The sequence below is a fragment of the Zootoca vivipara genome, chromosome 5 (genome assembly GCF_963506605.1).
Source record: "Zootoca vivipara chromosome 5, rZooViv1.1, whole genome shotgun sequence".
NCBI lineage: Eukaryota > Metazoa > Chordata > Lepidosauria > Squamata > Lacertidae > Zootoca > Zootoca vivipara.
Window position 1 is genome coordinate 63,696,335 of NC_083280.1, and position 17,757 is coordinate 63,714,091.

General features: G+C 47.0%; 1 protein-coding gene across 2 annotated transcripts; it reads left to right on the plus strand.

The window, feature by feature from the left end:
• Positions 1 to 12,342, plus strand: HHEX (hematopoietically expressed homeobox). Of its 2 annotated transcripts, XM_035138393.2 has the most exons (4): positions 1 to 438; positions 8,895 to 9,073; positions 9,766 to 9,816; positions 11,239 to 12,342. In XM_035138393.2, the coding sequence occupies exons 1-4, from the start codon at positions 60 to 62 to the stop codon at positions 11,470 to 11,472; spliced, it is 843 nt and encodes a 280-aa protein (XP_034994284.2). In that variant the 5' UTR covers positions 1 to 59; the 3' UTR covers positions 11,473 to 12,342. The 2 variants fall into 2 exon arrangements, with proteins under 2 accessions (XP_034994284.2, XP_034994285.2); XM_035138394.2 differs by lacking the exon at positions 9,766 to 9,816.
• Positions 12,343 to 17,757: the final 5,415 nt, after the last annotated feature.

The following is a 17,757-nucleotide window of genomic DNA, read 5'->3' on the forward strand; positions in this document are numbered from 1 at the left end:
CTGGGGCTGCAGGGCTGGCAGGAGAGCGAGGTGCCAGGATCGGGACCCGGATCGCGACCATGCAGTACCAGCCGCCCGGCCCGGCCGCGCTGCCCGCCCTGTACGCGCCCACCCCGCTGCTGCAGCCCGTGCACCCCACGCCCTTCTACATCGAAGACATCCTGGGCAGGGGAGCCCCGGGGGGTCACCCCCACCCCGCGCCGCCGCCGCCCACGCTGCCGTCACCCAACTCGTCCTTCACCAGCCTGGTGGCGGGGGCCTCCTACAGGACCCCGATCTACGAGCCCACCCCGATCCACCCGGCTTTCTCGCACCACCTAGCCGCTGCTGCCACCTACGGGGCGGGCCCCTACGGCCCGCCCGCCGGAGCCCCGCTCTACCCGTTTCCCCGCGCCGTCAGCGACTACGCGCACGCCCTCATCCGTCACGACCCCCTGGGTAAGCGGGGCAGGCCAAGGGAAGGGTGGGGAGCATAGCTGCCAAGTTTTCACTTTTCTCGCGAGGAAGCCTATTCAGCATAAGGGAAAATCCCTGTAAAAAAGGGATAACTTGGCAGCTATGGTGGGGAGGGCAGGGAGCTCGTAACCTCGGGGTAAGAGGGGGCGGGCTTTCCATATTGGTTGCGCGCTCCCACACCCGCTGGCTCATGGTCAAGAAGGATGGGATTTATAGACCAAAAATGGGGGGGATTAGGGAAGGTATGGGATCCTCTCCCCAGCCCCTAACCTCCTGGTCCCCTTACCCCGCTGTCAGTTGACCCACTTACCACGCGCCTTAAGCCGGCGCTCCCAGAAATCCAGAGGAATGATGATTGAGATCCTGGTGAGGGCAGCGGGCTTCCGAGTTGGAAAGTTTCTTGGTTGTCAAAAAGGGACCAAGCTAAGCTTTTTTTCCTTTTTCTTTTAAAAGAAAAACATTTAAATTAAAATAACCGAGGAACGAGCCAGTGACTATTGGACCCCAAACGTTTCTGAGTAGGTTGGGCATTATATTAGTTGCATTGAAGGGTGCCGATGATTCTGGAGGAAAAGGAAAACCAGCTCCTGGGCCTTAGGCCTCCTCCCGAGAGGAATCGAGCGCCTCCACAGCAAATGTGACAAGACTCGCTCAACTTCTTCCGTGGCCCTTGGAGGGCCTTTGAAATCGGTGCGTGTGCTTGTGGACCCTTAAAAGACCCGGGCTGATTTTTTTTGCGGCACCAGCTTTCGTGGGCCAGAGAACCCAGGGGAGTGGACGAAACATTGAAGTCCCGGATGGTCTCTTGCTTTTGCACGAAGCGTGCAAGCCTGTGCATAGTCCCCGTGACTCCTAGTCCTCCTAGTCCCTGGGGGCTCCGAGCAGCCTTGATCTCTAAGGGGTCATCATCGTACTAAACCTTTTGGTTGTTTTTTTTGTTCTCCTCCACGATCCGATCCGCAGTGCAGGAGGATTTGCTGGGAATTAAGTAGCTTAGGTGCGTTTAAAAACGTCGGATCTTGTCACTCCTCCTTCGCCAAGGCGTGCTTACTCGGAAGTCAGCTCCGCGGCGTCGGGTGGGCCTTAGGACGAGGGAGCGCGCAGGCCGAACGCTGCTTCTTCCTTTTGGGCACCGATTCGACTCAAAAGCATTTCTCTAGGTTTTAATTCGGATCGGAGGCTGGGGTGTGCGCGGGTAGTCCGCTGCGATCTCTCTCGCGCTGGTGGACTTGCTCGCTTTGGAGCAGCGGGATTCGACGTCCAGTTGCAACAGGCGCGGGATCCTCCGAGCTTTCAGTCTTGCTCCAGTTTCATTTCTTACTGAAATGAATGGTGGGACTGACTGACCTACCTTAGTCATGGCTAATTTAAGTGCCATCGACTTTAAACAAGCTTTCCTCCAAGCAGGGATCCAGCCTACCGGGTTGAACTTCAGGTGGTTTGCTGGTAACACTGTCGGCTTCAGATTCGGGCCGGCCTGACGTAAAAACGGAGTCACTCCGGAGGCGAAACGGATTTACGATTTCTCGATTATTTATCTATATTTGCGCTTGTTTCTCTTTCGAACCGGAAGAGGGGAGGTTGTGCTCCATATGGTGTAAAACTGAAGCTTGCGAGGGCCCCCGATTCTATATCCCTCCCCCCCCTCTCGCCCCCCAGTCACCGCAGGCCGCCAGCAGTCCTTGCAACGTCTAAGATTTACAGGACTGGCTCGAGTTCGTGCTGTCTGAGAGCGGGCTGTCTGACCCTTTCCGTTCATACAGGATATCTTGAGCTCTTGATAGGAGTAAATCTGGGTTCAGAAGCTGTTAAGTGTTTTCCTGGCCGCCCGGAGCAGGCTCTTCCCCGGGAGTCGTGCACACTGCTGATTATTTTATCGACATCCTCAATACAGACAAATTCAGGAAACACTCGGCTTCTGATAGCCCGGATCCGTTTTTCTGATATTGTTCATTTCCTCTGTGTGGGATGGGGCTTTATGACAGCTAAAATAACTCGTTGCTTCCTTAAAAAAAATCAGCACATGCAGAAAAAAGAAGCCTGTTTTCACCAGAATTACTAAGGCCTGACGCAAACGAAATCTTGAATAACAATGTTTTTTTTGCATTTTTCAAAGGCTTCGGCCAGACAGAAACACAAACACCGACCGGCAGGGTGAGGGGGTGTGGGGCTCTTTGAAACTCGGCGCCCGCTCTCCTTATTATGGCGTAGAGGATAAACTCCCGAAGCGGGGCCTGTTTACTTGAAAGTAAGCCTTCTGTGTCCTAAGGGGGCTTTCTGCCAAGTGGGTCGACATAGGAGGGCAGCCGTCTTCTAAACATAGCTGCCAAGTTTTCCCTTTTCTCGCGAGGAAGCCTATTCAGCAGAATGGAAAATCCCTGAAAAAAAGGGATAACTTGGCAGCTATGCTTCTAAACGATGTATTTCTTGACCTTACTAGCCTGAGTACTTTTATGCCACATAGAGTCCCCTCCCAAATCCCGGGAACTGTAGGGTGCATAGCTGCCAAGTTATCCCTTTTTTACAGGGATTTTCCCTTATGCTGAATAGGCTTCCTCGCGAGAAAAGTGAAAACTTGGCAGCTATGGTAGGGTGTTTGCTACACTTGTTTGCTACACTTCCCAGCACCCTTAAACTACGGTTCCCAGGATTCTTTGGGGGAAAGTAAAGTGCTTCAAATGCGCTTTAAACGTATATTGCGCGCGCAGTCCAATAAATTATGGATAAACACTTCCCACCTCCTGTTTTCACTGCTCCCTCCTCATGCTGCAATCCTAAACTGCACAGTAGCAATAGTAGGTTACAGTGATTTCCGTAAACGTCGTTAGGATCGCGCTAGACATGAATTATAAATCTAAATCTAAATAAGGAAAACCCCACCGGGTTAGTCTGCGTGAGCTCTGATTTCCGAGTGGATTATAGACACCCGAGTGGATTACAGGCATAGAGCTTCTTTCTGAGTGATCATGTATAGGATTGCTCTGTTATTGTTTCCGGGCTGCGATTTTATGCAGCCGATAAATCCCACAGAAGCCATGCACGGGAAACAGCTCCGTAGAAATGGTCAGTAATGGAACAAGCAGCCTACCTCGCAGGGTTGCTTGTGAGGGTGGCCACAGATTGCAACATGGTTCCCGCCAGATTTTTTAGGACTACAACTCCCATCGTTCTAGACCATGCTGGGTGGGGCTGATGGGAGTTGTAGTCCTCAACATCCGGGAGGCCATCAGTTTGGCTGCCCTTGATGCACCGAAGCTGGTTATGGGGACGCTGAGGGCGAGCAACTACCGGTAGCCAAGCCTGACCACTGCTGAGGACCGAACGGTTGTTCTATCTTTCTTATCGAGCAAAATTTATACTGTACATCGCTTAGTAGAACAAAAGACCTCTGCGCGGTGTACAAGTCTAAAATATACATTTTAAATGCCAATTAAAAATGGAATGAAATAAGTTATAATTTAAAAAAAATAAATACAAATCGGTAATTAAAAAAAAAACACTTACGCCTACTAAAATCACACGCCCGAGCAGGAACAACAACAAAAAAGTTTTTAGCAGGCTGCAGTCCTGCATACGCTTCCTTGGGAGTAAGTCCCGTGAACTCCAAAGAACTTACTTTCTGAGTAGACCATGTACAGAATTGCACTGCCTAAAACCCCGGTTAAAACAAAATCCTTTAAGTTGTTGTGCACCAGAATCGAAGTCACCTCGAATTTAATCCAGAGGAAGCTGAACGGAGGTGCCTTCATTAAGATTTGGAGACAGGGCATGCCACGGACTCCGTGGGCGGAGTTCCGCGTGCTTCTACTTAAACCGGTTTACATCCAGTTTACAAACCAAAGTATTTGGATTTTTGCTAATTCGTCTCACCTTCCCACTCAAACCAACCAACCAACCAGTTCATGGAAGTCTATAGGTTCGTTGCACGGACGCCCTATAGGCCTATAGCCCAAGCCCTATATAATATCTATGGAGGTAGCCGAGGGGGTCAGGGAGGGGCAGCTGACCCCCCCCCAAATCAATAAAAATACATAGCTAACCGAGGTTCTGCCCCCCCAACAAAAGGCCTGCCCCCCTAACAAAATTTTTGGCTACGTCCATAATAATATATATGACTTTGCACGTTGAAAACGTTGTATAATAGCTAGGAATGATTATTCTTGTTATTTCGATCTTCGTTGTTTGGAAAGGAATCTCGCTGGTTCTATGTTTATCACGTTATTTTTGCGGAACTTAAACCTGAAAATGAGATCCAGGTCAATGATTTTAGGATCGGGAGGCAAATCTGCTCATTCAAGGTCTTGTAGCTCATTTAGATGGAGGGAAAACCCACCATCTAAAATGAAATTTACATCTGACTAAGCGCGCCAGTCTAGCTTTTACGTGGTTGGACATTTCCAGCGATTTCAAGAGAATCTGCCATCGCTTCAGGTGCCTCGGGATCCCTTGACACCGAAAACGGCCTCTTCCTATTACCGAGCTAGGTTCAAGCGCACGTTCATTCCTGCCTGGGCGAATCGGGCTTGGTCGTTAAAGACCCGGGGCTCCGTTAAAACAATAAGGGCTCCCCGTCTTTGCAGGGCAAACTTATGACGTGCTGTAGTCGTGCTAAGTAAGGCCCGTGGGGCCCCCTCCTCAGACTAAGCGCGTGCACATCAGGATTTGTGGCACCAAGTCTAAACGCAAGCAAGCGCGCTCCATGGATCCAAAGCATATTCTACTCTCCCTTTCCCTCCCAGTGTACAAGCGCCACTTTAAAAAATGATCTTATTACGTACTTATCTTGAATTTATTTATGAGTCGCTCGTCGCGCACATGCCACACACTAAGGGCTTCAAGCTACTTAAAACCATTTTTATGAGCATAAGCATCAGTTTTGTAAAATCTAGATACAGAGATAGGTGATATAGATATAACGATTCCTTTAAAAATCCACAAAGCAATCCACAATAACAGCAGCAAAATGCTTTGAACAAACAGGTAGAATGTTGACTTCCCCCTCCCCCCCAAAACACCCACATTTAAGTGTCCGGCTTAAACAGTGTTTGCATTGACAGTGCACTTCTCTTATTCCCACATTCGTGTGCAGTGGATTGCAGCTTTGCCTGTTTAGTAAGCGCCCAGGATTGTGCTGTTGATCTGGAGTACCTACGGGACCGTCCTTCGGTCCTCTTGTGGGCGAAAACTGAGGCGAAGGATGATGGTGATGATGATGATGATGATGATTATTACTACTACTACTATTATTATTATACCACACTACATGTGTTAATTAGGCTTATCCATCTGCTCGGTATCTGTGCTACTACCTATTGCCGTTCCTTGCTAATGGTTCCCAGAGCCCCACAAGGGTGTTGATACTATTATGTGTCCAGCACATGATCACCAATTTGTTTCTGTGTAAAAGACGTTTGAATGTACAGTACTGTACATTGTAAGGTGGGAGCTGAATGGCAATGAGATGCGAACATTACAGTCCGTGACAATCACACCTTGAATGTACAGTACTGTACATTGAAGGTGTGATTGTCACGGACTGTAATGTTCGCATCTCATTGCCATTCAGCTCCCACCTTACAATTTCCCCCTTTATGTAGCTGACTGCATGTATCTGAGGAAGTGGGTTTAAATCCACGGATAATGATAATAAACTCGTTATTCTTCAAGTTGCCTCAGGAACCGTTTTTGTAATGCGATCGATGAAAGAGTAGGATAAAGGAGTAGCTTGTTAATAAAATAAAATAATAAAATAAAATAAACACCGAGAAAAAGACAATCAAGAAGAAGGTGCCAATTTTCTAAGGGTGTGAACATAATTTTTTTTCTTCATGTATAGAACTGGTGAGTTGTAGTCCGGCGATATCTGGAGCGCGAAAGGTTTCCTTCACCTGGATTAAGAACTGAGGAAACAAAGTGCACACGAGGTATAATTAACTGTCCGAAATGTCACAAGAAGCGCAGATCATTTCAGATGACTTTCGAAGGGGTTTAGATGCGCCCATCTTAGCTGCTATCTACAATAAAATAAAATAAAAGCCAATATGGTGTAGTGGTTAGAGCGTTGAACTAGGACCTTGGGAGACCAGCGGGCCAATCCATACTCAGCCACTGTAGCTCACTGGGTAGCCTTGGGCCACCCTCAGCCTAACCTACCTCCCAGGGTTGTTGTGAGGGTCAGAAAGGGGACGAGGCAAACAGAACGTGTGCACCTGCCTTGAGCCCCTTGGAAGAAAGGCGGGTGCGCCCGTGTAATAATAACACATCGAATAAATCAACTAAAAATGGTGTTTACTAACCAATGGCGGACAGCTATTAGACCCGGTAAAGGTAAAGGGACCCCTGACCATTAGGTCCAGTCGTGACCGACTCTGGGGTTGCGCGCTCATCTCGCATTATTGGCCGAGGGAGCCGGCGTATAGCTTCCATGTCATGTGGCCAGCATGACAAAGCCGCTTCTGGCAAACCAGAGCAGCACATGGAAACGCCGTTTACCTTCCCGCTGTAGCGGTTCCTATTTATCTACTTGCATTTTGACGTGCTTTCGAACTGCTAGGTTGGCAGGAGCTGGGACCAAGCAACGGGAGCTCACCCTGTCACAGGGATTCGAACCGCCGACCTTCTGATCAGCAAGCCCTAGGCTCAGTGGTTTAACCCACAGCGCCACCTGGGTCCCATTAGACCCGGTGGCTAAGTGGCAACCTCGCGTTCGGAAGTCTCCGAGACCTCTCTGCTAGGGACCGAGCAGAGAGGAAAGCCCCGGGGGTTTCAATCCCCCGCGGCTCGGGCAGGCCGGCTTCCAGGCTGGCTGGCAAGGGGTGGGCGCGCCGCCTCCGGGTCTGCGCGTCTCCGGCTCTGTCTGGCCTGCGCTCCGCTGGCCGCGCTCAGCTTGCGGGGAGCCTTGATTTGCCTTCGGAGGCGGCTTCCTTGGGCGCGAGAGAGCCGAGAGGAAGCCATGGGTGTTTCTTCTTCTTCTGAGCAAGAGAGACCAACAGGAAACACATTGGCGGAAATGTTGCCATCAGCCCATTGCGGAGAGCGGCTTAAACTGCCCTCTGGCTGATGTGACAAATCGGGGGAGGCTCGAGCGGAAAGTGAAGCCGCGAGCAACCCTAGGCGGCTCCGGGCGCAGCACAACCGCGGATTAGCTGCCCTGGATTAGTGACTCCGGTTTGGAATCTGTGACTCACATTGCACGCCCTCAGCTTTCAGTTAAGGACCCACGTCCCGGTTGGTTTCAACCTCAGAGGGCTATTTGAATCCCAAAAAGCATTTACTAGCCCCTTGGCAAGCGATTTCAGGATACAGTACTTTTGTTGTGAGTGTATGTATATAGCGTATATACATACACTCACAACAAAAGTGACCGGGACCTTGGATATAGAAAGCGGTGAGAAACTCTTTATTAGCCTTTGCGAAGAAACGATCCATTCTGCACCTGCTGGGAGTGGGAACTCAGCCTCTTTGAGCTCAACGGAGTTCAATAGGCTTTACAGCATTAGGACCCTCTTAAGCGGCTTTTTACGAATCTTGCTCATTCATTCGTTCATTTCAACGGTTGATAGACCGCTTCACACCGTGGTGTCGAAGAGGCGTACGTTGAAGTTACAAAAAAAAGAAGAAAATATAAAAAGTTGTAGCATGTGTTGTCTTCGGGCACGTTCTTGGGAGAATTCATTTGATGTTTGCAGTTTGCACAGATTTCCAAAATAATAAAATAGAATAAGAGTGAAGAAAAGGTGGCTAAGGTTTCTCGCACTTTTCCTTCACCTGCCTATGTATCAAATGGGCATTTCAGTACAAGTTAGCTCAATGGGAATTTATTTCTAGGTATTTTCAGATTCTGGTTTTATGGGGTACACCTCCCCGCTCAACTCTCTCTCTGTCTCTTTAGTTGGCAATGCATGCACATCACTTGTCAAAATATGGTGAGCTAGCCCTGCTGCGCTTAGGGTGCCCTTCTGCGCATTCTGCTGAATCCGCCTCCGGACTTCTGTTCCAAAGTCCTGAGCAGAAAGGACACTACGGTTTTGCGGGCGGCGGCGGTGGGAGAGAGCTGGAAATGATACCAGATTAAATATCCCTGGAGTTGAACCAACTGAGCGTTCTATGGAGTGACGTGAACGTTCCATCCGGTGAACTGAACGTTCTACGGGGTAAACTGAACGTTCCATGGGCTTGAATCAAGTAGAGGAAAATTCGGATTAAATCAGACTTCGCCACCGAGGGCGCCCTCCAGATGTCGGGACTACAGGTAGGAATTGTAGCTGGAGGGCATCAATTTCGGCGAAGAGGGGATTGCGATCTTGGCATAAATGGGGGAATGTGGAAAGCTTTGCCCCTGGACAGTACAGCGCTCCGGAGGCCCCACGGGCGCCGAGATGCCTGCCTCCCCTTGCAATGCAATATTAACAGCGCGACCGTCTCTCCATCTCCCGCAGGCAAGCCGCTGCTGTGGAGCCCCTTCATGCAGAGGCCGCTGCACAAGCGGAAAGGGGGCCAGGTGCGCTTCTCCAACGACCAGACCATAGAGCTGGAGAAGAAGTTCGAGACGCAGAAGTACCTCTCTCCGCCGGAGAGGAAGCGCCTGGCCAAAATGCTGCAGCTGAGCGAGAGGCAGGTGAGGCGACTCTAGGGAGGCAATTGAGGGTGACCCTTCCAAGACGCATTCCGATTAAATTTCAGTAATTTTCCCTTCACCTCCTTAGTGATCGTGTCTGAACGGGTTCGGTTGATATGATATGATATGATATATTATAATAGACACCTTAGTTTTTAGGAACATTAAAAAAACAACAAAAAACTGGCCACCTTACATTGGCAGCTAACGATTAACTGGTTCGAATTAGGCTAAATTCCAAGAAATGTATCCCTCCCTTTTTTTTTTACCTGATATCACAACAAAGGAAGATCCGGAGCAATTTCTTGAAGAAGCATATTAGGTCCAATATGCAGTCTGGCCTCTCCGAATTTCTCTCGGAAGCAAGAGTACAAACACAGACCTACTAGGAAACAATATTCAATGATTTCAGCGGGGCTTACTTCCATGCAAATGTGCATATATTATGCTCCTCCTCCCAACATGAGCCCATGGCATAAGATTGCAGTCTCAAATCCCACTGTGAAGGGGTGGAATTAAAGATGTAATCCTGTATAAACTTTATTGGAAATAAGCTCTCTAGTCAGTGTGTCCTACTTCTTGAGTAGGCATGGTTTCCTTTGCACTGTGGGTGTATTGAGGACTGTAGTCTTTTCATTGGTCTCTCTTTAATGTCCCCTTTTCTCTCTTTTTGCTGTTGTTGGATTGCTTAGGTTAAAACTTGGTTTCAGAATCGTCGGGCTAAATGGCGGCGTCTAAAGCAGGTAAAAGAGATGCTCCTGTTCCTATAAGAAATCAACTCCTCATTTTACACACAGAGTGCTAAGGAGGCGGCTATTATTATTATTATTATTATTATTTGTACCCCACCCATCTAACTGGGTTGCCCCAGCTACTCTGGGTAGAACTACACTTAAGATGACGAACAGTCCCGTTGGGATCTCTGAGTTGCTGTTTAGCACGAACCTTATTCCACCCCCTGCCGCACCCCAAAATTGGCTCTGCTTTCTGTCTTTGCAATGGGTGCCAATTATGTTACTTATTTTGGGAGCCCTAGAAAAAGACATGGCCACATTAAAAGGAAAAGGAGCCGCTCCGAGTCATAAGATCCCTGCTAGATCAGACCAGTGGTGCCCCTATTCAAGTATCCTCTTCTCATATGGAAAGCACACAAATAGGATCTGAGTGCAACAGCTCTCTGGAGGTTGAGAACTTAGTCCTGTCTTGTCCCTGACGATCTGGCTTGACCCATGAACTGAATGTGTTAGGAAAAGGAGTGTGATCCTCCAGTCATTTATTTCTGAGCACCCCAGTGAAACAGGCAGAACTCCTTCACCATCATAACCGGCTTTAGGATCACACCAGTGATGCAGCCTAAGTCAATGGGTTCATTGCTTTCTTGGGGTTCAGTATGCAGAAGCATCATTTCCCACTGACAAACCCAGCGGGGCTCTGATTCTGATGACAAAGTGGCCCTTAGAAGTGCTTAGATATAATCATAGAGTTGGAAGGGACCCCCGAGGGTCATCTGGTTCAACCCCCTGCAATGCTGGAAATAGAACATGCTCCCTGGAGCTGTGAACATAGCTTATATGCAAAAATGGCAGGCTGCATTCTTTGCTTTAAGGAAGGAAAGAGTAAAAAAACCCAACATCCTCTGAACAAACTCCACAATCCGTTAATGAAAGTAAAAAACAAATAATCTCTAATGCAGTACCAGGAAGTTTTTGGCATGGTCAGCCGCAATCCAAAACAGACACTATGCAGCCCAATCCTATGCATGTTTACTCAGAAGTAAGCCCCATTGAGATGGATGGAACTTGCTTCCTAGTAAGCAAGTATTCTATAGAATTGCAGCCTAATCCTGCAATCCTTCTGATCATCGTGGATTTAGATGTAAATTCCACCATGTTCCATGGGGCTTGCGACCAAGTAAGTGGTCCTAGGGTTTTTACCTAATCACACCCCCACACCCCACCCCACCCACCCACCCACCCCTGTACTTGTGAGAAAGGAAATAGTTGTGATTTTAATTGGTTGGTATCTCTGTGAGATAGTGGAAGGGTTAAAAATGGTTTCTACAAATAAACACCTCCATTCTTCCCTCCCTTCCCTCCTACTTGAGCGCCCCAGTGTTTCCTTCGCCTGGGATCCTTCATTGTAAAATTTCTCCCTGACTTTTTCAGGAGAACCCTCAAGCCAGCAAAAAAGAGGAAACAGAAAGTGGGGACAATCACCAGGATCCAAGACAAGAGGACTGCCTGAGCCCCGGCCATGATAAGGAGACTTCTCCAGGGAGACCACTGTACACCCCATCACCAGCCTCCCAGGAAGAGCTGGATACTGACTTCTCTGATGATTCAGACCAAGAGGTGGACATTGAAGGTGACAAGGGCTATTTAAATAGTCCTCATCAGTAGTGGTCCCCTTGAGGACGGACTTTCCCTCTGCTTGCACTTTAAGAGGAGTTGGCTTGACAAAAATGAGGAGAGGAGATATAACTCTAAGTCAGTGTTTTTGTTGAGACAATCACCTGAAAAATGGGGCAGATCTTTTTACTTTGAAATGACAGGAAAGAGCCTGTGCTTGTTGATAGATTTGTACAGTGATCAGTTTTTATATCCTCCTGGGAATATAACTACTACTACATCTTCGTTGAAGACCTTTAACTGGCTGAGAGAGAAAAACTACACCAAACAAACTGAATGAAAAGGACCCTTTTGATTCCCCAAGGAGAATTTCACTTCTGGGATGGAACCTTTGCAAAAAGACATTGTTTGAATGTTGCAGGACTGAAACAAAATGTTTTGAATTTTGGGCCCAGGGGTCCAAAAAGTGGGGAGAGAGTGTAGCAGATACCATCGACATAACTTTACTTTCATCTCCTGAATACACTGGCGCTGTTAGGTAATTTTAGATGCTGGGCTTGTGGGACTTTCTCCTTAGATCGTATTGTGTATTATTTCACTTAATTCCAGTGGTCTTAGATGCTCTTTGGATGGGAATATGTATCACTTCCAAAGATGGTAAACCAGCCTTAATGCATTTGAGGACCCTCTGGTTCATTCAGTGGGGTCACCTTGACCTCTGCCCCAAAGTCCTGCCCCACTGACTGAAAACAATGTATAACCAATGTGGGCATCAATATTTTTTTAAAAAATGTTTTTATTAAATATTTTCTTGGGTTACAAAAGCACAGACATTGTCTCTATTTTCAGCTCATAAAGTCCTTTCTACATATCAGCTATATTCAATGTGAGACATTAATGCTGTATGCAGTATAAGGTTGGGGAAGAAGAGAGGTGGGAGAGAGAGAGAGCAGGGGAAGGGGGGTAGTAAACTTTCATTCTTTTACATGGTGTATGTGCCAGTTTTTGTGTCGGCGAAATGTGGGTTGGTTCTTTTTCTATTCATTTATTAGTTATTGGCAGTGAGAGAGGTTGTGGGCCCAGGGCATGGTTGTTTGCCTTCAGTATACTGCAGTAAGTTTTGTTTGCGTGAGGGGGATGTTATTGGAACAAGTTAGCTATATTGATTTGTATGCTGTTGGTCAGATCAATGTGGGCATTATGTGAAGTGAGTTCTTAAATGATTGGAATATGCGTGTGGGAAGGAACAATGGCATGGGCAGGAAGAGAACTCCCTCATCCTTAAGAAGAATGTTGACAAGCTGGAAGGTCTGCAGAGGAGGGCAACTAAGAAGATCAAGGGTCTCGAAACCAAGCCTTATGAGGAACAGTTGAAGGAGCTAGGTATGTTTGGCCTGGAAAAGAGGAGACTGAGAGAAGATGTGATAGCCATCTTCAGATATCTCAAGGGCTGTCACATGGAAAAGGGAACAAGCTTGTTTTCTCCTGCTCTGGGGGGTAGGTCTCGAATCGATGGCTTCAAGTTACAAGAGAGGAAATTCTGACTAAACATCAGGAAGAACTTTCTGACAGTAAGAGCTGTTTGACAGTAAAACAGACTTCCACGAGAGGTGGTGAACTTTCCTTCCTTGAAGGTTTATAAGCAGAGGTTGGGTGGCTGTCTGTCATGGAGGATCTAGCTGAGATTCCTGCATTTTGGGGGGCTGGATCGTCCAACCCTACCATTCTATTATTCTAAATTATTCTTCCCTATTGTGGGATATACACATATGTATTGTGGGGGCATGTGTCAAAGTGTTAGCCTAGGTATGGGGAGACCTCGGTTCAAACCTCACTCACTCATGAAGCGCATGCCACCACCTGCAAACCTAATCTATCTAACTGGGTGGGTTTTGTGGGTATAAGATTCGCAAGGGAGGAGACCATATATGCCGCCCCGAGCTCCTTGGAGAAAAGATGGGGCAAAAAACAAAAGCAAACAACAACTCAAACCCTGTTTAATGGGAGAGTGGGGTAAACTGTTTAAAACAAATAAACTCATCCGCTAGGAGTTAATTTTTATGAAATGAAATGAAATAAAGCTATAACCATTTGATTGTAACTCCCCCCCCCAAATCTGAGATCCAGCATTGAGACTCATCAGCTGCTATGGACACATCCTTGTACTTATTCTAAAGGCCAAAAGAGATGACTTTCATGCCCTTGTACATCGAAACACACACACACACACACACACACACACACACACACACTTATTTTTTTGCAAAGGACTTACGTATTAATTAATATTAAGTGGGCAGCCTGTCTGAAGGTTGGATGATACCAAGGAGGCACAAGTCAGCTAAAGGAAAGTCATTCATGATCTGCCTTGTTCCTGATCAAGAATTTGAGGGAGTCCCCCATACCTAGACTTTCACAGTGCAATCAATCCTTGGCACATCTACTCAGAAGCAAGCCCCTTTGAATAATCTAATTCTGTGCACTTGAGATGCGCTACTGAACTCAGTGGGACTTATGTCCAAGGATCAAGCATCAAACTGAATTCCACTCACCACTTTGCCATCTAAAATGAATCAGATGTGATAGAAAGTCTAGCACAGTGGTAAATTCCCCCAACCCCTTGCTTCATGATGAACTGTTTGCAGTACACGGAATGACTTCCAGACAAGGCAGCTGTTTGTAGGCCTACGTGAGTTTCCTCCAGTTCCTGGGAAGGTGATCCTGGAGAGGAAGCAAGCCTGATCTTTTGGAAAACCCCTCAGTTTGCTTTGAGTTTGCAAACAGGATGACAGGTCATGTTAACAGGCTGGGAAATGAGAACAGGACTGATCCCGAGCATGATTACTGGAAAGTAAGTTCTACTCGTTGGGCACCTGTGTGCCCATACACCTCTCTTCCCAGTGTCCTCAAAATAGAAATGGAGGGGGGAGGGACAGGGAATGGGAGATTGAAAGGAATAACTGGAATTCTGAACAGGGAACTTTCAGCACTGTAGCAATAGTTGCAATCCCCACTTCTATTTGCAAGTGGGAATCTGTTACAACTATACTGTAGCGCTAGACCATCTGTTGTATATTCTCCTTCATGCAGTCTCTTATATTCATCTTACTGACCCCAAGATCTGTATGTTGGTGTGTTATTCTCCATCTTTCTGGACCGTTCTCTGGTTGACGGTTGGCTATTTTGGTTGGATTGGCATGGATGACCTTTACGGCATGGCTCCCATTTTGTTTTGGAGCTCATTTTATCAGGAGATTCAACTTGAAAACGGTTATCATTTAGCAGGAGAACAAACACGGGAAGCGCATTTTTGCAAGCAAAACGTTAATGATTGGAAGAATTGCACCAATTTCAGCATGGCAGTGTGTGATTAATCTTCTGGGTCAGGTACTTATATTTTTAGCCATTAGGTTCGTTGGCCTTTGATAGTCAGAACTCTTTCTAGCCTAATAGGATATTGATTTTGCTGGATAGTGTACTTTGACTCCTTAAACAACACCCACTTTTGAAGACTGTCAACAGTGTCTAACAGTTCAGCTGGACCAAAGTGCCTGGCACAGATTTTAGAGGGGGGTGGAGGGAGGGAGAACAGAGTGGTTTTCATTGAGGCAAGTGACTGGCATGTGGAAAGGTGCATGATTTCTCAACAGGCATGACAGTGTTTAAAGTACAAGCATTTTCATCAAAAGGGAATTTTGAATCAAAACAGCTCTTCACATGAGAGTACAAGTGTTCTCTTTATAACCCTAAACCAGGTTCTGGTATCAATTCAGTAGTTTGGCTCTTCACAGATACTCAGGTTATCCTGTCAATAGCATAAGAAGAGCCTGCTGGATCAGGCCAATGGCCCATCTAGCCTAGCATCACAGTGGCCAACCACTCTTAATAAGGAAGAGTGGAGGGAGGAAGTGTTGGAAGCTGAAGAGGTCATAGGGTTAAGTGAGCAGGAAGAGCTTATGGCAGAGAGCAGTTTAGAGGCAGAAGCAGACAAGGAGGGAGGCCAAGAGGCAGAGATGAGTCAGGTTGGTGAAGAAGGAGGGGGTAACCCCCTCTACTGCGATCAGGGCCGTCTCAAGCATGTCGGGCGCCGTGATGCGGAGATCGCTCCGGCACCCCCGCCCTGCCCCGTTTCTTGCTGCGGCTGGTGGGCTTCTGCGCGGCTCCCCCCTGCCGCCCCAGTGCCCCGCGCCACCCAGCCTACCCCTAGAGCCGGCCCTGACTGCGATGAGCTCCCCACCTCGCTAGTGTTCCAGGACTAGAAGAGGTATGAAGAGAGAGGAGCATAGTATAGGAAGGACCCAGGTGGGGAACAGGAGATTTAGGCAGCTGTGGGAAGGCAGGGACCTCCACCCTCCACTGCTGCCTCATAGGGGAAAGACCTATGAAGAGTTGGTGTGTACTCATTAGACCTGGCATGCCTGAGCAGCAGGCCTGTTTGCTGAAAGAACTTTGGCTGGTAGCCAACAAAACCATACTCAGAGTAGACCCACTAAAAGCTACTTTTAAGTCTACTGACTTCAATAGGCCTTCTCTGAGTGTGACTAACTCTTGATAGCACCCTTTATTTTTATTCTGCAGTGTTTCACAAATTCTGTACAGATGACCTTATCAGCAAGAGCAGATATATCTCAATTCGTCATCAAACCTTTCATCAGGAGATAAGGACAAAACAAAGTAGTTCTAGTTGAGCTTATTGATTAATCCATTAATGATTTTGTCAATTTATGGAGATTGTCTTCAGCCACCCTGCTTGGTAGCAACCTTGACTTCTTTTGCGAGTATCTGCCACCTTGCAGGTTCTGGAAAAAAACACCCCACACTACAGCTTCAAGGATTAAAATGAATAGTCAATTGCACCTGATTAACAGTTAATCAACCCGTTGACCGTCTTGCAAATTGGGCTCCAATTTTTCCTTAGCTGCTTATGGAATTCACATTCCATTATTTGCAAATTACAGCAGATTAATTGAACAAATGCTTTCAAAATGGACCCAGAGTGCTGGTTTAGAAGCACAGAGGAAGTGGTTTCTTAGACAACGGTTTCCCACAAATAGATTTGATAACAGGTACGTGGCTGTGGTGAGATGGTGATATTGAAGTACAGAACGGTTGATTGTTTTACTGAAGATAGAGCCTCCTTTTTATTATTATTAAAGCCTTTTGCTAGTCAATTACCTGCTCTCTTTAAGTCCTTAAAACTCACTAACATACAATCCTGGTGGAAGCAGCTGTGCCTTGTCACTATATTTTTCTAGCACATTAGGATAATTATCTGGCTAATGGTGAATAGCAAGTGCAAACATGGGAGAACAGCTTTCCTCATTAAGGACGTGTGATATTTTCAAGGATCACAAGTTGGCAGAGGAAAGGAGGTAAGAAGTCACTGGATTATGTTGTTCTCCCTTTCGACCTATAATATTAGGCCTCGGTTATATTCATCATTAATTACTGTGTTGCAAAAAACAACTAACAGTAAAATCCTACGCATGCCTACCCAGAAGTAAGCCCCATTGAGTTCAGTGGGGCCTGATTCCAGATAAACAGGCAGTTGTGTGGGGTGGCTGCCTTAAGTATCAGATTAGGGGATCTTTCAAGGTGATGGAGGTATGGATCTGAATTCTTGACATATAAGCCCTAAGGAAGAACCTTGAGTTCATTTGTTGTTGTTTTTTCAATTAATAAATAAAAGTTTCCCTGCTCAATCCCTGATGGAAATAATCAAGAACTTTGCAGAAGGTGACTTCCTAGGTTTCCAAATGCTTCCATGAAGTCCTAGGGTTGGCCCAACCATTGGACAATTGGAACGAGGTAGTAGATGCTGGCAGGTGGGGAGCATCAGTGAGGTGTTACGGGAGCTGTGTTCCATATGCCCCGTAAACTAGCCTGCTGCCCTCAGATGTGATGGAGGATGCTGTCCAGCCACTGTTGCTGTAATATGATTCAGTTGCCAATGTGGTTGGATTTTGGCAATGGAACAGCAGAAGCAGGTCCTTGCCCTTGGTCTTAGGCAGCAAGGAACTGCCACTCTTTAACTTCTGTGGCTGTGGGCTTCTTCTTTCCCTGAACACTGGTGCACAATTGCATCCTGTACTCTCTATAGATTTAAAAGAAAAGAATCTGTCTGGAAACATTATGGGCTCAGACACCTCAACTGGGCTTCTGGCCGTTGTTGTTGTTGTTGTTGTTTAGTCGTTTAGTCATGTCCGACTCTTTGTGACCCCATGGACCATAGCATGCCAGATATTTCTTCCGGCAATCTTTATTCCGGCTTGGGATTCATCTAGTCCAGCCTTTCGCATGATGAATTCTGCATATAAGTTAAATAAGCAGGGAGAC